Here is a 22,829-nt window from a genome sequence, read left to right as displayed (position 1 = left end):
CAATGTGGAATTTTTATAGGAGCTGAACTCCATCTAGTCTCCAAGTGCTCATAAAATTCAAGGGCTTGTTTTTGCACATCCCTAAGTATAACACTTAATGTGCTGTTGTAACTTCCCAGCGCTCACTTGTCTAATAGGCTCTGAATCTAACAGTTTTACAGTTGGGGAAGACTCAGTGCTAGAAAAATGTCAGGCAAGTCTAATGAGGCTTCAGATCCCTTGGTTTGCGCTAGAGTTTAATTTAAAGTTACAATGATGTTTTAACATGTTTGCTTATACTTCACTAAAGAGGATTCATTATTTCAATGACATAACCTCCAGACAATGTTCTGGGAATTGATTTAAGATGTGGTGGTAATTCCAACAGCCTTAATACAGAGTCGAACATCTGTAACAACATTTTACTCGACTTTTCATCGGCATTCTGTTTTCAAGCAAAAGCAAGGCAACATCCTCCAGAAACACTAGCCAGAGCTCTGGGCTTATTTCAAGATGATCATATATTTTACTGGATTTTTTTTTTAAAGATATCCCTTTCTTTATTGGTCTCGCCAGCTTGCAAACACCGTGTCGGGGTTACCAATGCCTCTTTGTAGGCCTTTCGAGTAAAATGGGGCAAGGATTCCAACTTTCAGCTTTTCCAGAGAGCCCAGCGCTGCCATGTGATGAGCCCGGCACTCAGGTCCAGCCTGGGGGCACACACCCTCTTCTCCATTTCCTCCACAGGGTTTGGGGGGATGATGCCCTTTGACACTTAAAGGTGAATTTGTTGGCCAAAGTTAAAAAACAGTTCAAAGCAAATAACCTCGGAAATGCAATAAAAGGCAAACAACCCATAAACATGAGGCGACCGGCTATCTCCATTACGTTATGAATAGCCACATCTGGAGAAACCCACATCTGCACACACTTAGCAGGTCATTAGTAATGTCATATTCACACTGGAATCACTCAGAGCGAGCGGCATGCAAAGTTGGTTGAGCGCAAAGGCATCTAGCTAACAGGGCTTCCGAAGAACGTCTTGAGCAAGCTGCTAGACTGGAGGCCGGTTCGTTTTAATTGTTATTTCTTGTCTGCTAGGTCTTTTCTCTTTGGGATTTTGCTGCCCAACAAGCTGAATGAATGCATGCTGAAGCCGACAATAGTACATCTGTCTTCTTCAACCGAGCTCAGCATGTTAAGATAGAACGCTGAAGGGTGCGGTTATTTAAAAGAGAGACAGGCTCCCGAACTCCTTCACCTGGCTCGGCCACAAGCCGAGGACTGTGAGTTGTGTCCTTGAACTCAAATGGGTCTTTGGGATAGCGCAATCTGGCTGCAACCTGGACTGCCAAACAATAACAAGAAAAGAAAATGGAAATGAATCCTTTGTGAAATTTTTCATTAGGGAAGTTCCAAATGAGTTTTATCATTGAATAGAATTATAGCTTTACAAAAAGGGGAGTTTCTTCCACGCAGCTCAACTGCAGTTTTCTTTTACCCTGATGGCTTCTTGAAATTCTTTTTGCTGTGTTTTTGTCATCAATGTCAGAAAGGATAATATGTCTGAAAATAATCTTGTTTGTGCATTAATTTCCCAAAACCTATAGAGTACCCTTCCCCCTGTGACATACATAGACACCGAAAACTCAGTTTAGCAGCAAGACCAGACCCGTTATTTCCTGAAGTCTGCTAAAATGCATCCTACTAAATAATCATTATATTCCGAGTCATCAATCCTCACTGTGTAAGTACCGTTTTCATCTCAAACAGCAGGCTGGGTCGGCTTGGTTGTGATTGCTGCCTAACTTGTGTTAAAAGCCATGGGTTTGCCACTCCTAAGAAAAGAGGTATAGCATCTCCTAGTATCATGAGTGATAAAAAAAAAAAAAAAGAAGAAGAAAAGCAGCTGTGTGTTGTCCACCTTTCAGGATGACAATCTTGTTTCACCAAAACTGAAGGTAAGGAGAGAGGGTCATGTTGTCAGCCCAGGGATGTAACAGTGTGCTTCCTATTTTCTCTGGGTTTGCCAGGCTTTGTCCCCAAGAAAAATCATGTAAGTCATGGTAATACAGTCTTTTCCCAATATACAATTCACAACAGATAAGACTCCCTAGCAGACCCAACCTCTCTCTGATATGACGGAAACCCTGAGACTTTCACCAGGAAATCCAAGCTACCTAACTCTCAAGGTCTTAGAACGTAGCCACTAAAAACACGCCCTGGATGGGAGCACAGAATGGCACCCGCTTTCCGGAGGGACGTCTCCTGCTTGTCATCATAGACGACCAGAACCCCAGCTGCCTGTGACACAAACCAGATGGATGAGAAGATGCAGATGTTTCCAGAAGCAATGAAGGAAAACAACAACAAGACCAACACATGCCAGATAAATAACCCACACTGTGAGTTTGCTTTGGTAATTGCTAGAAAGGAACACCTGGCTATTGGTTCATGATGAATCCCAGAAGTGGGGCATGTCATGTGCCCATCAGTGGGTTTGAGCAGAGGAGGAGGCTAGGACATGGTAAAGCAGGCACTGGAGCCAAGTTCTACGCCTAGAGGGTCATGAGCAGCTCGGTATCAGAACATGGGGGAGTTGAAGTGTGTGATATTCTTGAGATGAGAGCTTCTGGTCTGAAGACCTTGGGATAACAGATATCCCCCAGCAGATCGGTGAACACTTTGCAGTATTATTGATAAGACCAATCAATAAGCCTATTTTTTGAAAGATCACGGAGAATATGAATACACAGATAATGAAAAGAGGAAGGATGCGGTCTCTCAAAAACGATGCCAACAATAACAACATCGCCAACACAGAACGTATGTAACTGTCTACAACTGAACGATCACTTTATCCTTTACATTATCAGGCAGGATAATTTCACAACTTCTAGCTGAGAAATAGGAAATATGTTTATTTGGAAAACCTAGAGGATGTGGGTTGAAAATAACATTAGCCTGCCATTACGTAACATGAGGATGGAAAGTTTCTGTACGCGGCCCTGTGGACCCAAGCCCGGGCTCAGGGGCAACTGTCCCCAGGTAGGCTGGCAGGGCAGGGAGGGGAGGTATGTTGCAGCTTTTTCATTTCTGGCTTTTGTAGAGCTAATAGGAGAAAGGGGAGGGAGACTTTAAGGAACAATAGGTTATGTAGAAGTTAATCACAGGGTGTATTTCTGGCTCTATTCACTGCCTGGGAAACCTGAATTGTGTAAGTTTGAGTCCATCAACACAGAGTAATGAAAGAATTCAGCTTCTACATGGGAGAGAGGAAAAAATACTACATAAATATACTAACAGAACCCACATGACCTGGACAGCAATGTTCCCTACGGAAACACTACAGGCCTAATGGATCCTCTGAAAGCAAACAGGGCAGATTAGATGTTACCTATGGAAACCATGCTCCCCCCTCCCATCTCAAACCATAAGCCTCAAGTTCTATATGCATCCTGGTAGGAGTCCAACATTCATCAAAGTCCTCTGTATCTAGAATCTCAGCTCATATATCTTCACTAAAAACCTGACCTGCTGTAATAACTTGCCCAATGCTCTACTCGGTACTGGGTAGAAAATTCCTTTTGGAGATCTGGTTGCCTTTGGCTCTTTTCTTTCTTTCTTTCTTTTTTTTTTTTTTCTTGGAACAGATTGTTTCTATCATCTCAAGGGCAAAGAAAAGTCTCAAGCAAAGACTAGATATTAGCTTCTCAGAGATGAGACACAAAGATAAACAATGGAATTCTAAGAACAAATACACAACTAACATGAGAAATGCAAGAATTTCCTTGAATTATTGCTATGGAGTTTGGAGATTGGGAAAGCAGTAGAAGATGGAAGATAACTTACTTTGAATCAAACTGGGGGGAAAAAAAGCACAGGAGTCCCACGAAGCACCCCTTCTCAACTTTTCTTTCCTTCTCTCCCTGTTCTTTACTCTGACACCAATGAGAAGCTAATGACTTTGAAGCCAAAAAGTATATGTAGCAGACTCCTTTCTGTAGCTCTGGCATGTGCAGAACCTGTTTGTGGGGGATGGGTTTCAGAATAGGGATGAGCTTGTGAAACTCCTGGCACCAAGAGCTGCTTTCTTTCTTCTTCTATTTCCCAAGATCATAGTCTGGAACATGCTTTTGTATAACTCCATAAGGTAAAACTGTCTTTACATTTTTAAATGGTTGGGTGAAAAAAATCTAAGAAGAAGAATATTTCATAACACACAAAAATGATAGGAAACTCAAATTGCAATGGCTATAAATAAAGTTTTATTGGAACATGGCCACAGTTGTTCATTTACCTACTGTCTATGGCCGCTCTCACTGTACAACAGAGTTGAGTAATTGCAATAGAGACCCAGGGGGTCCGCAAAGCCTGAGGTATTTACTACCTGGCCCCTGATAGAGAAAGCTTGCTGACCTCCACTCTCATTTATCTTCTCACATTTTCCTAGCCGTCCAGTTATCGAAAAGGACAATGTTCTTCCCCATCTACCAAGACGGCCAAACAACAAAAGAACACACATGGAGCCCACATCAAGTGCACAGATCTGGGGAAGCTGGGAGGGGCCGAGGTAGCTTAGTGATCTGACTATCCCTGCTATCCAACCCGCCAGGGGTCCAGCAGGTCCCCTGGCATTTGGGGAAACCAGTCAGGTGAGTTTCCCATCTTCCAACTCAAGCGATGTCCAATTCGTCTCCCACGCACTTTGAGAATCAAGGCCAACCCCATCTACCAGGAGCAATTCCTGGAAGCTGTCAGTGTGCGCCGCAAGTCCACCCTGAGAGAGCCCTCACAAGACAACAGATTAACCATTAGACTAGATATGTTGAAAATATACAGCTTCAACCTTTCCCCAGCTAGCTCAGAGCGATATATAGATGATTATTTCAACCGTCAGCTGCCGCACAGATTTAAACCCCTGCGCAATAACTCCTGGATTCATCTGCCCCTTGTCAAACTCGCACGGCTTTAGTTGGAGGATACATGGTGTGGCAGTTTCACTGTGAATCCAGAATGATCCAGACGGCTGCTGTCTCTTTGTTAACAGGAAGCCAAACTGATGAGTTTGTAATGCATTTCTTATCAAAGGTAGTCTCAGAAAGGAAAATGCGTCCCATCAGTTCGGTTAGAATTTCACATATAGTAGATTAGGAGCTTAATCAGAACATCTCTGTTATTTTCACGAGGAAATAGATAATTCTGCACCTACCCCATTAAAATCACTTTATGCTGATGAATTATGTATTTATAAATTTATAATTACCTTTGATTTTCCCCCTCCTTCAGTATACTTAATAAAATCATCAGCGAGAGCCCAGAAAACAATGGCGCTTCGTAGATACGAGCATGCTAATATATTTTAAGTTAATGTCAATCTTTTTGAGCTGTGTGTCTGAAATGATCATAGCAAATACAGGGATTGTAATTTTTGACTCATATGTTTAACAAAGACAAAATGGACTGTAATAGAGTTTATGGAGCCTGTAAAAGAACTCTTCCTCTAATATGGTTTATGATCAAATAGATTTGGATTTACCGCTGGATAGATCAGGTCCCTCTAAAATGTACCAAGAATGCATGACTGTGCACTACCGAACACAGTTCCTGGCACGTGGAAAGTGCTGTCAATTTTTTGTTGTGCTTATCAGTATGGAAATGCCAGCATTAAAGTCACTATTTGTCCTGTCTTTATTTAAAATTCTGACATTTTATGCATCGTTTTTGGCTGGGGTTTTTTTTTTTTTTTTTTTTTTTGCATTTTGATTTTAAAAAATTTTTCATGAAACTCTCCCTTGACTCCTGAGGTTTTTAGTGTCCCCTTAAATGTGGAGCCCAAGGCAAATGCCTCACTCTCCTTACTCAAGCCCTGGCCATGCCCTGCCCATTTTTCCAGAGTGTTTTCAAGAACCTGCTGGTTCTGCCACCCTGCCTGTCATTACAGAGACGTTAGCTTAGTTTGTGTCTGCATGTGTGTTTATACACTCCCTTGTTCAGAAGTGGGCAAAGCAAATATAAAACAAGAGTTATTCTTTTGATCACTTCATGCTGTTTGCATGAGATTGTTAAGGAAGACCCTTGCAAGAAAGGTCTCCTTGTGGATTTACAAATTGTCAGACAACCAAAGGAGTGGAGAAAAGATCGTGCTGCCTCAGGAATCTGAGATTTGCCACCTGCCCGGGGTGAGAAACAGAACAGAGAGAAGGGGTCAGGTCTCTCATGGACTTAATTTCACACTTCACATCAAATTCTCCTGGTTAACACAATGTTGATTTACATTTTCACTTTGGGGTAGAAGTTTTTATTTGTTTATATGTTTTGATTCAGATGTTACCTTCCTTCCTTCTCTTTTTGTTTTTCCTCCCCTGAAATAGCTTCAAGCAAATATGACCGGCAGCAAATGTACACATTTCATTTCCATTTTCACGTTACTGTTTACATCTTAAAAATTAATGTTTGCTGCAATAATTCTATTTGAAGACCAACCTACTGTCTAATTGTGGGTACGTAAAATTGTTTTCTAAACCATAAGATGTTATGTAGGTGAGGACCATCATTATTGTTAATATCATTAATATTACTTGTTCATCCATAAATACCATATCTTCCATTGAGCCGGTTGTGTCAAGAGCCACCTAGAATTCTAATATGTATTCCAGATGGTTGCACTGATATTTTCTCTGAAACTCAGATAAAGGTAAAATGCATGGGTTTTTAGTGCAAGCTAGGTACACTCCATGGCCCGATGAAGAATGTTCTGCCAGTACACTTTAGAAATACTGTATGTTTTTAACCTTGGGAGGTAAGGACCAGTCTGGATTGTGATTTTACACTAAACACAGCATTTAGTATATTTCTTAAGGGCATAGTCACCTTCTAAAGATGCTCTTGAACTATAAAATCATTATCTGCATTCTACTATAATTTATCCTCAGACATATCCTGTGCAACATTTTAAAAATGCTAGTGCATGGTAGGCCCCTTTCTGGTCAACACAGACAACAAGGTATAGAAGGCAGGAGGAGGGTTGGCAGCGTTTTAAAGATATTCTGGTCTCATTCTCTTTGGGCTCAAGGCTGCACTAATATGCAGACCCAGAGCCAGGGCCTAGGGCTGCCGACTTCTAATCCAGACCAATTGCAGTCAGACTTCTGGTCATCAGAGTAGCAAAAGAATACAAGTTTCTAGTCAGGCCACCTGCCCAAGTCCCCCCTACCACCCCCGACCTTCACTAGAGCTCTGATCTCAGACAATTTACTCAACACCTCAATGTCACAAGATCTGCTGTTATCCCTGTTGGACACATGTGGACAGCGGGATGTGGGGATGCTGGGGGGCTAAAAGAGATAATCAGGGGCCACATGCTGACAGCCTGAAGACCAAATACGGCCCCGACATGCTCTGCTTGGCACCATTCTGCTCCTCTATGGGATTTTTGGGTATAGGGCAATCTTTAAGTCTGAAGCTTGTCCATAAAAATACGCATTACTAACTTCTGTTTGAAAAACCTTGCAGAAGACTGGGCTTCTGTTTTAGGAGGGTAAAGTGTCTCACAGGGCATGAGCTCACCAGCTGGTCAAACCCCCTGGTGCTGCCTGCTCTACCCCAGCCACAGGGCAGGCATCCCTAGTTTCCATCTCTGGCCCCGGCTCCAATGATACTCAAGTGTGCCATCCCAGAGAGAAGGATTGTGAGGTAAAGGATGTCCCTCCCCTTATGTCAACTCATGTCGTGGTGTAAGAAAGACTAACAACTAACATAGACCTTGCAGCTACACTGCTAGGTCCAAACCCAGATATTGGCAACTTTACCTAGCCTCAGTTTTCTCACCTGTAAAATGGGAATACCCAGAGTACTTTCCCCATAGGGTTGTTGTGAGAAGGGACTGAAAAACCACGAAGTATTTAGAAGAATTCCTGGCAAGCTTAGGGTAAATATTATCCATCATTATTGACTTGGCTTTGAGTAATCGACGTAATTAGAGCTCTTGGTCATTGGGTCCTTCTCCACAAAGACACTCTGCTCTTTTGACTTGGTTCTGCTCAGATGGGTTCTTGCTCTCTCCTCTTCCTGGAGCAACTGATTCTGTGTCGTGTACTAGGATGGGTGAGATTCAATACCCATCCCCCTTCCTCTGTTTTGGTTTGGCTGCCACCTCTATCCTAGATTTCATATGACCTCGGTGAACTGCTGAGGTCAAAATAATTAGGCTATGCCAAGTGTCATAAAGACAAAAAAAGCCAGAAAATATTTAAATAGGCCTCAATTGGAGAAGGCTGCGACCATTCAGAGCCATAAAAAATGAAAGTCAGATGGAAGCGTGGAGAAATACCACTGTTCCCACTAAATTACATGAAATGCATGCTGACTGCGAGGGGCTCCTTCCCTTGTATTTCTGGCAGGAGGTCATGGGATGGGAGCATGCATGTGGGCAACAGTGAGGGTCAGGAGAGCCATGGGGAAGAGGGACAGTGACTCTTCCACTATTCTTTCCCACATGTCGTCTTTTCACCTACCTACTCTGTCCATCCTTCAAGAAATAGGTTAGCCTGCCTCCTCCAGGAAGACTTCTCAGGCAACTGTCATAAGACAGAATCCCTCCTTTCTTTACAAATCCCTTGGCATTTCTCATTTCACACCCCTCTGACATCTCCTTATCTTTTTGCATTATAATTTGTTTTCAATTTCAATATGTCCTACTCCCCAACTAGACTTATAAGCCTCTTTACTGTAATTTACACATCTCTGAATCTCTCATAGTGCTAAGACCCTGGTAAGGTTCCTAAGAAATAGATCCTAGTTGCTGGAGAGGTGATGTTGTAGAGGGAAGAAGCGCAAAGAGAAGCCCAAGTTTGTCCCAGCCTGGATCAAAGGTGTGGCCTTGGAAAGACACTTGCCCTCCTAGAGGACTGGCATTCATTAAGTATAAGGGTCTTTTCAGCTCTGATTTGCAATGGTTCTGGGCTTAATGCTCTCTTCTGCTACTTGACAGATATCACAGGAACCAGCCACGACAGAAGGCTTCCTAACTCTCCAGCCACAAATTACGATCCAACACTTCCTACTCAACTAAACTCCAAAGTATTACAGAAGAAAGCAGAATTCCTGATCCAAGAAGAGGGTAGCCTAGCTCAGTGGTTCTCAACCCTGCCTTCCAACAAAACAGACTGGAAAATTTCACAGAACACCAATGGCACAAGTCCCACCTCAGACCCTATTCAACAAAACTCATGAGAATGGGGGCTGGGGCTAGGCATTGCTTTTACTTTTTCTTGTTTTAAAGATGCACAACAGGAGATAACCTCAAGTCTAGCAGGGGAGACAACTGATTTTATACACACACACACACACATTTACGTGAAATAACAGTACAAAGATGTTGCCTGATAATGTCAGGTGAGGGATAAGAGAAATGCCTCTTATAATGAGTGCTGGAAGATATAGGGTGGTCAGGAAAAAAAGTCAGACTTGAGACAAGGGTGGGGTGGACAGAGCTGTTAGCTTTGTTTAGCTACATGCCCTCTGAAACAAACACGGGGACTGGAACACTCCGGCCACAGAAGCCACGACATGGAAGCCACCCCACAGTGGCAGCACTGGGTGGGAAGGCGTGCTAGGTGGAGGGGACAGATTGGAAAAAGGCGAAGAGACGGGAAGGTACTAAGCCAGGGAACTGTAAGAAAATAAGTTGGGCTAAAGCAGGCAGTTTTATCCGAAGGCACAGTTGGGGGTATAAGGGACAGACAACATAAGGCTTTAAATTCCAAATGACAGAATTGTGAATACTAGATGCTAATCTGAATTTCCTAGAAGTTACTTTTTCTTCAGTTTAAATACTCGGATTCTGAGAGGGCAGCAGATGGTCTGCATCTAGGCAGGGTCTATTGAAAGCCCCTAACTCAGCCTCCTTTCTTACTGCCCATTTAAAAATGATAAGGATCCAAGATAAGATACACACATGTGTGCACGAAACTAAACACAAGAATGAGGCCCCTGGCAAGAGTCCAGTTCCCTTGGAGGTCTCATTTTTACTCTGGAGAGTGAAGTTACTTAATATCTTGGAAAGGAGTCCTGTGAAACTCACAAGGCTGCTTCCCCAGAGCCGGGCCAGGTCGATCCGACCTTTACTCTGGGACAGTATCTCCCATCTTCGCTATTCAAGAGAATCCTGTCCCATCTAAAAGGAACTGGGGAAAATCAACAGGGTTTTGACTTGAACAAAAATACCGATTGCAGTCAGTACAAAAAAACTGATCGCAACAGTTTGAAAACATTTTCAACAAAACTAGAGCTTTCAAGGGGATGCATTGAGAAGGAAATATTTCCCCCAATTCTCTACTCCTTGGTTTTACCTAACCAATAACATTTCAGCATTTTCTCTGTCAAAAGCATTGAAGTGAATTAAAGAAGAACGTACATAATGTTGTTTGGACCCTTGACCTGCACCCCTTCGACCAGGAGGCCCAAAAATTCTTGGGGCAACTGGCTGCCTCCCTTGGTGGAATGTGTGACTTTTGAAATCGGGGTTGTGAATTCAAGCCCCAGGTTGGGGCTTAAAAAAGCTCCAACTTTTTTTGATTGCTTTTTTGATTGCTTAAAAAGAGAGCAAGAAAATACTAGTTTTCCCAGATTAATGGTTTCAAATTTTTAAAAAGGAAAATAAAAATACTTGTATTCAAAATTTTTTGTAGTCTGATAGGTAGCACTTAATAATGAATACAATAAACAAAAAAAATGAGTTGTCATAGGGTGTATTTTAATTCTTCCCTTATATAACCCTAATAAATCCACTGTCTCCTACCCTCTCCTGTCTAGGAGGCACACCCCAACACCCTGTATAAAAAGAATAGTGTAGGTTAAAAAAAGGAAGAAAAAAAAAAAGCGTAGTTTTTTCTTTGAAAAAAAAAAAAGGGAAATAGGCTGCATGTGGATGAAAGAACTAAAAAACTAGTTTTTCTTGTACATTTGTTGTTTTGCTTCAGTGACGCCCAAACTGATGAGATGATCAACCTCTGTGTGGACAACTTTGTTCTTAAAAAAAAAAAAAAAAAAACTAAAACTAAAACCTTTGACCCTGATTTTCAGAAATTTAGTTGCAGCCCAAAAAGATAGCAACATTCTTTGGTTAACTCGGATTCTAAAGTAATTCTTGATGAAGGAGAACCATGTTAAAATTATTCTTATATAGCACACCAATCCAGTACCTAAGCCACCTTTACACAAATATCCCTCATTATCCTGGTGTGGAACGAAGCCTAGGGAATTAATTTGTACAAATAAGTATTAACTAAAAATGGGGACTTGCCACATAATAATTAGATGGTGGAGGTAATCCAGTCTTAGGGGTAAGAATCTGACATTGAGCTGTTACCTTTTAAAAACATAATAACATTTATTGAACTAGGATTTGTTCCAAATGAGCATTAAATCATGCTAGTTGAATTTAAAGAGATCTTAGCAATGGGGAGGTGTTGCCTTAGTGGAGGTATATCTCCTCAATAAGCAAACACACAAACTTTTAGAAATTCATTCTGGAGAAATAAAGGAATATCTGGAAAAGAAAAAGAAGTGTGTATGGGGGGCTACCCAGACTACATACAGGTAAAGGGTTTCATTTCTAGAAAAGCAGCGCCACCTGCTGGTCGACTGGCCTATCGAACCCCGCTGTGGTTTGCCGGCCGCCATCTATCTTGTAATCTATGCATAAAATACAGCAGTATTTCTCAGCTGCTGTTATACATAAGAATTTTATTACCAGTCGGCAGATTTCTAACACACTGGTTGCAGTTTAATAATCCTCTATTACCTGAAGTATGGGTTATATAAAAACCTAGAATGTTAATTGTTGACAAACCAATTCTAATATGTAAAGCACTGTAAGTCACCCAGTAAATATCCAAATAAATCGAAAGGGATAGCTCTTTTTCCTCTAACAACGTGTTATTAAACAACACAACTTGATCACTTACATAAAAATAATGTTCATGCATTTGGATGTACTAAGAAATCGGGAAAATGCATTATAATCTTACTTACTGAGAGCTTTTCCTTCATTTACAATTTAGAGGAAAATATTTTTGCTATATATTTTTTTCCTTCCTTTAAAAAATGGACCTAAACCCGGGTGTCATTTAGGAAATTTTCTCATATAACAAAACCTGAGTTATAAATAACTAAGATTACATCTATAAAACGCTATATTTTTAAAATGGCAATAGAGAAGTCATGTAGAGTATAAGTCACTGATACAGTGAGTGGAGAAACACTACCTGTCATTTTTCAGAAAAAGATCACACAAACGCGATAGCAAAGGAACACAATAAAAGGAAGAAACAGGAATGTGATAGGTGACTCTGATTATATCTGCAAAGGAAACTGTGATATAAATTAACACCCAAGCACCCACAAAAGGCATATTGTATGTAGCTTCCTTGCCAGTGATCGTTACGTAGCAGCGAAGACCGGCGATTTTGTAAGAACAGACACAGTGTAGGCTTTGAAATCTGGTGGTGATAACTAATGACCACACAACTTACAACTCTGATTTGATCTCTAACAAAAAATAATAAAAATAATAAAATAAACAAAATAAAAAAGTACTCTACAGGATAGATGTATACAATAGGGGCCGTATTTTTCACTTGAAACAAATAAACCCCACATGGGATCAAAGGGCTCCAGCAAATGAAAAATGACGGTTCCTATGGTGCCCTGATTTGATCTCAAGCAAAACTACCATGCTGATAACATTCCAGAGCTTAGGAGGAAGGCAGAGCATGGGTAAAGGATTTGGGCCCCATTTGGCCCCAATTCTCACACTAATCTCACTAGAGAGAAAATCAACAAGAAGCAGAGCCCGACTATTTATAAAGCAATTTAGGAAATATGATGAGGTGACGTCTCAACACCAACCAGACCTCAAAGATGGGTTGAGATCAAGATCATCATCAATAAAAGAAATTCCGATAGAATTTGAAAGGAAAGAAATGTCATCTCTCCCCACCATCTGTTCCCCTCTTGTTTGCTTTCCAGCATTCCTTCCATCTTCCAAGAATGCACTGTCCAGGTCCATGGTAGGGAGGCAGTTTCAGTAAGATGAGGAATGATGAGATCAAAGTCAAAGATGCTCTATGAGATAGGTCCCCTTATTACCTCCATTTTACAGATGGGGAAACTAAGGGATAGAAACGTTCAGAAACCTGACCAAAGTCCCACAGTAGTAAGGGTTATTGTTTGCTTAGATGAGATGAGAATAATAAAGACTCCTACATGTGCAAGCCATTAGTCTTATTATAGCAATTGGCACGCCCTGAGCATCCATTTGGTGAACATATCAAAACATGACTGCTCCAGGAATGATTTCCAGAGAGTCCCCAGAAAACATACAAATCCTCCTGCTTCCCTCTCCTTCCCGACTTTGAGGTTCCCTAGAATTCCAGGCTTTAATTGCCAAGGAGAATCACTTAGCTCACTGCACAGTGAGATGAATGGCTTGGGAATTCCCAACCAGATAGCTTAGAAAAGACAGGAGATGTCTGCCTATTGGATAGTCAGCTTCATCTTCACTGAAGAAATCTGTGAAGGACTGGCCCCTCCAGCAACTAGTCCCTTGCAGAGGTCCCATCCATCTCTCAAGACCTCCAGGCCACAAGACCCGAGCTCCTTTCTCTACCCTGTCCGCATGCCTCGCAAGTTCCATTTGGTCTTTTTCACAGGGTCTTTCTTCTCTGCAGGTCATCAAACCTCCTTTTCCAGTAACACCTGTTTAGGGCTCTGGCTTTGAAGGCATCCTTGCTGGATGTGTTCTCCGAGTTGGACTTGTTACAGGCTGTGTGTGGAAATTTACTCATCTGCACTGAAGAAATGACCAGATCCACCTTGACAAAATGAAGAGAGCAATTCAAAGCCCCTCAAAGCTAAGAGAATGAATGCTTGGTGCATCCTGAGAGCTCTGTGAGCAATCTGGAAAGCTCTCTGTCCCCTCCTTGTCTCTAGCAGAATAAACAGAATGATGACACTCAGTAAGAAATCACCATGAGACACACTCAGCCTGTGGACACCTGGAAGTGGGAAGAATTACCACCTGAGCGCTGTTGGATTAGACCTGAGAGTCGGTGATGCCCATAGTCCTGAGTGCCCTGCAGTCTTTCTCCACAGCTGGGCGGGCTGACATGGCCATGCACAAATGGTCACAGCTCTCTCCAAACCGGGACCTCTCCTCATACTGTCCCTACCCGATGCCCTAGTATTTTTGTGCTGTCCTCATTCACAGGAAAACGATCAGGCTTATTAAAGGCAAATGTCACAAGTCCTTGGTTTTCTAGGACAAATGCCCTACATACATATGTATCCTTCACGCGGTAGCAACCCTTTCTCTCCTCATCTGATACTTCGGTAGGATTTTGCCTACAGTGATTTAACTCTGTCTAGATCTTTTTAAATATGGATCAGATTTAATTGCTTCTAGATCTTCTTTCCCAATATTTAACTTTCACAAAGAATATGGATTGTACCTGCTAGTTGATAATTTTCAAGAGCCATCAGTTATGCCCTTGATTTTCTAGCTACATTTCCCATTATTCTTCTTGTATCATATATATATGATACATGTATATATATGATACCTATATACATATATATGCACGCACGGGTGTGTGTACACATTGTTATAAGTTGTTCGGAGAGTTTTAGAAAACTTCACAGATCTGGGCAGTCCTGTTTCTGGCACACCATCTATTCTTTCAACTGATGGGTTGAGAATCCCTTCATTTATTCATTCTTTCACTCATCAAATATTTACTGAACTGGAATCCTTCAGCCCATTTCCTACTCAGGCATTCTTGCCAACACACGAAGCCCAGCCAAGGATGCCAGCATGCTCCATTTCTGACCTTGGAGGGAAGGAAGGCAGCCCCTGTGTCCTTCCTTGGCTGAGTGCAATCCAACAGGCGCCAGCCCAGAAAGCTGCCATTGGCCAAAGTGAAGATCACTTTAATGCAAGCAGTCAGCTGCACTCCCCAAAGAGGGCCCACACTCTGGTCTACAGATGCCCTCCTATGCACTGCGGGTGCATCTTGTGTGGCTCCAACTCCAGGAAGCAGTCCTTCTCACTTCACTTCAAAGTCTCTCAGTGCAACGGACCAGCCCTAACGTAGATCTGCTCCAGAAGCTTCCACTTCGAGTTTGCACAGGGTATTCTCTAGGAAAATTTGGTTGTAGTTGGTCAAGGGAGAAGTCAAGGGAGTTTCTGTTGCTGTTACCCTTGTTTGTGGGAGGACAGCGCCTTCTGTGGGTGACCAGGTGAAACGCTCCTGAGAAGAAATGCCTTGGAGTCTCCAGACTCTTCCCCCTGTTTGTCTGAGCTGGACTTCAGAAGGTCTCCCCAGAAGCTATGTCTAGAATAGCTTATCTAGAATAGCATGTCTAGAATCTCCCTCCAAACCGGGTACCGTCTAGCTACTTACAAAAAGGTGTCTTTAAAAGTCTCTGGGATTTTAAACGGGTGGGTAGGACAATGGCAGACTTGTTTCTGCACAAATAGTTTCCTCTTGGGCAAATGGCTGGCTGGGGAACCAGAAACCTTATAAGGAAATGTGGGGACAGAAGATTCCCTGATTATCTACGAAATTCAACATACTGGTACGGGAGAAAGCCCCCGAAAGAGGAGAAACGACACACAGCCAAGTGGGTGGGCGCATCCCGCCTCATTCCACTTCCAGAAGTTGGCATTCTCGGCACACGTGCCCCAGCACTGTCCGGGAGCCCAGGACACTAGTGCTTTTCTATGCCATTTTAATGACCCTTTGGGGTCTATGGTGTGTACAAATCCTATAGCCACAAACGGCCAATGTACAGTCACAATGAACACCACGGTCTGGTGCACAGAGAAATAAAAAGGAAGAAAATATTGTGCCGTGGTACTTAGACGTGCCACGTGACCCCCTCAGCCTTTGTGTGGCAGTACTTCACAGGAAATGTGTTTTGTATTTCCACTGGAGTAGGATAAGTGGTTGGAAACTACAGTGGGTTTTCAGTGAATGGGATGTGAAGTACTTCATTATTTTTTTTCCTCCATCAATGTAAGGAGACATGCTTTCTCCCTGAGAAAGACAGGAGGAGAAAGGTCTCCTTGCCAGACACAGGGATTTGAAAAATAATTTTCATGAGACAGCTGAAGCTACCACATGCAGCTTGAGCCAAGAACCTCGGGGCTGGTCCCCTGTCCCCGCCGGTGGCACCCACGAGTTTCTGCAGCCCAGCCGGGGCCAACAGCATTCATGGCCCCAGCTGGGACCTGCCTGCCTCTGTCCCCGTCAACACACTCAAGACGTGAGTCTTATTGGAAATGGGGAGGATGGCGAGGGAGGAAGAAGAAATGGGGGTTAGAAAAAGAAAATAGTTGGAGGAGACCCCAAGACTGGGAATAATGGAAGCAGCCTGGTAGGTCTGCAGTCCCAGGGGAGGCTTTAACTTTCCCTCTAATCGAAGAAAACCCCACCGAGCACAAACAGGAATGACGGCGGCGGCTGGGTCAGCTGGGGAGAATTAAGCTCAAGAAATTGAACTAATGCAACTCAACTGCTTCAGAGCCATTAATTAAAACTTTCTTTAAAAAGATTTGAAATTCTCGGATCTGTATGTGGGTAATGTGCTTCCTCGGCAGAGTCCTGGTGGCTGTAGCTCACGCCTTCCTTCCCCGGACTTCTCAGAGCAGATTCCTCTGCCTCCTCCCACCACAGCCTCTCCTCTGCAGGTCTTCTGCAGAAGGGGGGGGAGGGGGGTGTCTCCCAGCAGCCTCACCAGGCCGTCCCCTTCTTCCACAGCTGCCCCAGAAGACCTCCTAAAACAAAGCGTCTCTGGTCCCTTTCCTGACCAAACACCTCGAATGCATTCTGTCATACTATAGATGAAGAACAAAACCCCTTCGGGGCTCCCCTCCCTGCAAACAGGTCTTAGGCTCCAGCCAAACAGGGGGAGGGACCAAGCGGTTCCACCTTGCAAGGATCTGAGTAACTCAACTAGCTCCATAGCCCATGGCACTATCCCCCATGTTCTGGAATCCCAGCCCCAGCTGCCGACTTCGGCAGGACCCCAGGCAAGTTATCGAACCCTCTCCGAGCCTTAGTTGTCTCATCTGTAAATGGCACGGTTTACAGGTGCTGCTGTTTACAGCTGCCTCAACCGCAAGGAACTGTTCCTACTCAAAATGAGGATTAAATTCGTATTTGTAAAGGACATCGTGTCTGCAATGCGGAAAATGCTAGGTGTTAAATCTGACATAAACCCACGTATACAGGCGCGTGCGCGCGCGCGCACCCCCTTGCTGTGTTGGCAGAACGCCTTGCGCGCACAGTAAGAGCAGACACTACCCCAAGTCTAGTCCGCATGGGAATCGAAGTTAAGCACTGGCCACTTAAAAGCACCACGTTAAGCAGCCTCGGGTTCTGCGGGACGGAGGGCCGGTATAATAGCAGACCCGCCTGGAGAATGAGCCCTTTACTCAGATAAGACAAAAACACCCACCGCTCCGCAAAAAGGGAAAGGGATTTCTTAGCAAATCTTTGCGAGCGTCACCCTTCCCTCCTCACCTCTGCCTCTGATGTGTTCATAAGTTCCACATCCGGCCCCTTCTGAAAAGGGCTCCCATTAGGCTCCTCACTTCTGGGCTTAAATAAGAGTCAAAGATCCCAAACTCGAAGCTCCCTCCTCTGAGCATGCTGGCAACTGTCCTGAATTTGTCGGCCTGGATGACAGACGTCCATCTCAGAGGAAGGAAGCATCCCATCTCAGAGGAGGGAAGCAATGGGCACCATCCGAGGAGGGAGGATCCCCCCGCATGAACGAGACCGGGGGGACCTGCGCATCAAGCACTCATTTCCATCTGGATGGGACTTGAAGGCAGGACGCTGGGGAGCCCATGCTGCCTCGCCCCACAAGACTCTCGCGAGGGACTTTACACCATTATTGGGCTGATACTAATTTGAGATGATGCCCAATCACATCACAACAAATTAACCACAGACACGTGGTGGCAATCAACTCGGGGGGCTACCCTGAACACCGGCTGGGGGATTCCATCTCCACGAGCCACACGCTCCCACAGATGTTTCTAAAAGCCTCTTCCCAGAGGCCCATTTAGAGAGAAATTAAATGCAACTTTGACTTAATTAACGTTTTAAATGATAATGAATACAATGTAGATTCATAGGAGGCATTTACATTGTGTTGTAAAATTGATAAAAATTTAATAACTCTTTGTTAATAAGTTATGTCTCCCCAGACCCATAAAGCCTAAGGCACTGCAAACTCCAGACTGGGTCTAATCCAGGCTCCTGGTGCAGGTGGAGGAGGGAGGCAGAGATGGACTTGACATTTGCTCCAAGCCTGCTCTAATTCAAACCTCTGCTTGTTCATCAGTACTTTATTTCATACGGTAAAGGTCAGGATTTGGGCTCAAGGCAGCGCCTTGACAAGAGAGCTCAAGTGAAAGGCGGACTGGCCCTGGCATCTGTCGCCAGAGATAGCAGAGGAAGGGGGGAGATGGAGAGCTAACTGGCCACATCCGTCCTCCACCATGGAGGTAAGATGGGGAATCTGCTGCCCAGTGGTAGGAGCTGTCAGTCTGGGTATCGTGACAACCAGCCACTGTCCAGAGCAAAAATGCAAACATAATTTCCATGTCACCTTGTAGAAGGACCTCGGCTCAGCCTACTTGTGGCATGCTGACGTCTTTTCTGGTTTGTCCTTGAAGAGCCGAGTCACTTATTAAAGTGTCATACTCCTGGGAAGGGAGATGTCCACGTGACAGAGGCACACGCGAGGGACCCTTCCGTCTTTCCTCCTTCTGACCTTTCTACTTCTTGTCTCCTCTCTTTGAAGGGATTTCTTTTGAAAAGTTGGCTGCCTTTCACCCAGGTGGTGCCTCTTCATCTAAATGAGATGGATCTTCATATAGCATATTTACCGTAAACAATTCAAAAATACTTTTTTGCCGGGGGGAGGAGGGGGATCGGAACACAACGAGGTCCCCAAGTATAAGTCAGCTACATCACCTCAGCTGAAGAAAACCACTATTTATTATGAGAGAAAACCTTTGGAGATGGGCATTTCAAGGGGATTCTTTTTGAAGATTTTGCCACACATGATTTTGGCCTTACAATGCTGATTTAACGAGCTGACCACTGTCTGAGCACATGGAAGTCATCTTTCCAGTCAACCCTTGCTAAATGTGCCTCCCACAAATCGGGTGAGAGGCATTGGCTTCTGTAACCCTGCCTGCTACCAACAAAATTGCCCCAAGATGCCCTTCCAGGTCCATCGTTGGTCTCTCAGAATGATTACATGGCTGTCTGGCCCTATTTGCCTTCCCGTTGTCAGATCCTTCAATGAGGTGCGCATGGCCAACTCAGGGAAGGCCAGACAGGGCTCGTGAAGAGCCGGAGTGGAATCTGAAGGCTGTTTGAGTATTTGCTGGCGTGGAAGGAGGAAAGGAGAGAAGGAGAGGGAGGAAGACACAGAGAGACAGGTCGTAACCAGCATGTGCAAGAAAAACGGGAAAAACTGCAGACCCAGAATGAAGGAATGGGTTTACCGAATGCATGGGAAACTATGATTACATCGATTTCAGTGGAGTTTCCTTACGTTCTCCTTTTTCTATCTTTCTATCACTATGTTCGTGGTGGGAAGAGTCTTTGGTTTCAGGGCCCAGAAGTAAACAAATACAATGCTGGTCGGCGGGGGGCGGGGCGGGGGGAGACTTCAGGAAGTCACCCAAAACTACACGTAAGAGGAATCAGATAATGATAGGCTGTTGATGTTTAAATACAGCTTATTAACTCAAATCCCTCTTGAATAGGCAGTGGAGACTGTCAGTATAGGGTGTGTCCTGCTGTAGACATTTTCCTAGAGCTATTTCCACCCCTCGACCTCGTATCTGATATTATGTACTTCAAAATGCCATTAGTTCACTCGAGTGACTTTAGTTCTATTGACAATGTTAATTCTCTGCCCGTACAAACCAGAGGCTACTTGGGATAAGCTGATTTTTGTTTATTATCTGACAAGACTCAAGATTACACGAAACTGATTTCAGTATGCGTCCCTTCAACCTAATGGTATTGGACTGCTCCTCTCAACTTAACCATCAGAGTTGAATGCCTCCTTGTATTAGATTTATACCCGAAATAAAAGTCACGCGCCATTTAAAATTAGCCACAGTAGTTTGCAAAAGGGTGTGTGTAATTGTGCAGGTTTAAACTATTAGTAAATTGAAAGGTTAGTGTGAGTGATCGCACGTGTACTTGAGCTAAAACTATTTCCAAGGGTAAGTCTAAAGATCTGTTTCTCTTCCAGAACATGATTAATTTGTTCATGCCAGGGCTGCTGACGGTTTGCGGCCAGCGTCACGTCACACGGGTTTGGCAGGTCTGAATCAATAGGGTCCTATGTTGTCGCTGCTTCAAACTTTCACTGTCCCTTTCTATTAGACTGAGTGATCAGATATCAGGCAAGACTGAAACAGCACAAAAAAATTCTGAATAGAGAAGAAGCACAATTCTATAAAATTCTCTGGAGGCAAAATGGAACTGATTAGAACCTACATCTGTATTATTTACGTGTGTATGTGGCTGAACATCATTTTTTAAAAAAATATGGTCCTAGAACGTGGCTACTCATAAAACGTCTGGGCCCATATCGTCTTGGTGTCTTTTCGAAGAGTCGGTACTCCTGCCCAGGATCGTCTGGAGTAGAAACAAAACCAGGATGATGGGAAAATGAAGTCGTGTGCACAAACTCCAGCCTCTACCGTATGGAATGATTCAGTCTTGCCAAAAACATAGTCTTTGATGAATCCTCACTGGTCACTATGGGCTTTACTTTTCTGACACTGTTTCTTTTCTTTTTTTTTTTTTTTAAGTCTTCTGTGAAGGGGTTCTTCTTCCCTCAAGAGCTTTCTGCCTGTACACTCTGACCTTAAAACTCTTGAGTCCAAAAGAAAACAACTGTCAGAACAGAACGTGACTTAGCCCGACCCATCTTCGGTAACGGGCCACACCTCCGAGGAGAGGTGCCCTGAGCAGGCGGGCCCTGCTGCTAGAAGGCAGATCTTTAAAACTGTGTGAACACTTTTAATATATTTACTACTCCTCTGGGAACTGGCTACTTTTCTTCCCACTTCAGAAAACACATAATGGGACTTTGTGTTTCAATTTAATGTCCCTTGGAAACGGAAATCTTTCTCCTTATGAGAAAAAAAAAAAAAAGCAAGGAGGGAGACTAAAGGCAAGAGAGAAATGAATTAGGCAGTCTCCAAAGCACACTGGCTCAACTGGGAAACAGCGACCAAAGCAAGCTCCATAATGATATAATGACCTTTAATGAGTGTCTTGGGAAACAATACGGCCCTAGCATAAAAGACAAAGGGCAAAACCCATCATGGTTCTGCTGACACTAATTCAAAATGATTTTCAGAACAACTAAAGAATGTAAGAGAAGTAATCTGACCCGCCCATCTGACCTCACTTTGATTCAAGGGCCCTTCTCCTGCCATTTCTAATTGTCAAACCCTCTACATTTCACATCTGCTCATATTTAATGAAAAGCCCACTCTCACCACTGCTCTTTGAGTCAACCAGCTCCGTCAAATGGGCACCACCCAACCCCACCACCAGCAAGGAGAGCCCAGGGATTGCTATTGGAGTTCTGCCAGTGGAATTCTGCATAGGGATAGACATTTTTTAATTGGAGAAGAAGGCTTTACGTGGGTGCGTGAAGGGGCTCAAATTGGAATGGATTTTTTTCTAACTTATTATTAATGGTCAAAGGTGAGAGTACTCACATAGGGGTGGAGTAAATCTGCTTTTGTTTGATGACGTGAGGATAGCGGGGAGGCTGATGAAACAGGAGGTAACCCCCCCCCACCCCCAAGCTGTCAGTACCAGTTAAGCCTTCCACATAGAGCCCAGAGCTCCATGCTTTCCATGGTGGGGCTGATTTGGGAGGGTAGGGAAAGACAACAGTCTCATGCACAGGGTATTTCCAAGAGGATGGGACAATCCCACCCTAAATTTCTCTTCTCTTGGCCTCCATCAATGCTTGGATTAAATTGCAGAGTTGAGAATTCCCTCCAATTATGGTTTCTCCTGGATGAAATGAAATTACACACGCTGGGTATCACGGGCCTCACACAGGGGACACACATGTTACTGTGATTGGTATGGGTGGCTCTTGCCAAGACACGACCACATACAGCCCGAATGGCTCCTTCCTTTTCTCCCCTGAATCCCTGGCCAAGGTTTTAGAGCGTAGCGGTTATCTGATAACAGAAGAAGTTGTGCCTTAGGCAAATGGGTAACCCTTGTGGCTGGTGGTTACGTTCACTGCCATCAGTCAAAGAGGTGGTCAATCTGTACCACCAGAGCTCACCACTTTGCTCTCCTCACCACCCCCCCCCACCTCCAATCTTGAACCTAGTGTCTTGACATACATCTTAGACAAACAAATTCCTTGTGTGGTGGCAACTGATCTCACCTTGCATCATCATAGGAACTAGCAAGAATTCTCACGATGAGAATAAAAGGGTAAAGGTTTATACTGGGGCATCAGTACCAAAGATTTGAAAGGAACTTTCTTCCTAGAATTTTAGGCAAATGTGCCTGGGACAGTCCAAAATCCCTCTTGACACAACCTCTTTTAAAAATGAATCCTGTTTCTTGGCACTGTTCTGGAAGGACAGTGAATTTTGAGGAAGAAAAGATGATTCTCTGGTCCTAGATATAACTTTTCCGAGTGACTTGAAAATAGTTAGATGCACAGATTTTGCCTCAGACCTGAACAGCAGGTTCAAACAC

At 43.8% G+C, this 22,829-nt stretch overlaps 1 protein-coding gene across 35 annotated transcripts in view; it reads right to left on the bottom strand.

Moving 5' to 3' along the window:
• KCNMA1 (potassium calcium-activated channel subfamily M alpha 1) overlaps positions 1-22,829 on the bottom strand; it is a 717,583-nt gene that overhangs the window by 95,229 nt on the left and 599,525 nt on the right. For 3 of the 35 annotated variants that reach the window (XM_032839387.1, XM_032839369.1, XM_032839378.1), the window contains one exon: positions 1,241-1,327. The exons of the other annotated variants lie outside the window; for them this stretch is intronic. In XM_032839387.1, the coding sequence (XP_032695278.1) occupies positions 1,241-1,327 (87 nt within the window). The remainder of the gene's footprint in view (positions 1-1,240; positions 1,328-22,829) is intronic. 35 annotated transcript variants of the gene reach the window in all.

The sequence above is a fragment of the Lontra canadensis genome, unplaced genomic scaffold (assembly GCF_010015895.1).
Source record: "Lontra canadensis isolate GAN:19392208 unplaced genomic scaffold, GSC_riverotter_1.0 scaffold3, whole genome shotgun sequence".
In the NCBI taxonomy this organism is placed as follows: domain Eukaryota; kingdom Metazoa; phylum Chordata; class Mammalia; order Carnivora; family Mustelidae; genus Lontra; species Lontra canadensis.
The sequence above is the reverse complement of the archived record's forward strand: the minus strand, read 5'-3'. Positions and strand labels throughout refer to the sequence as shown.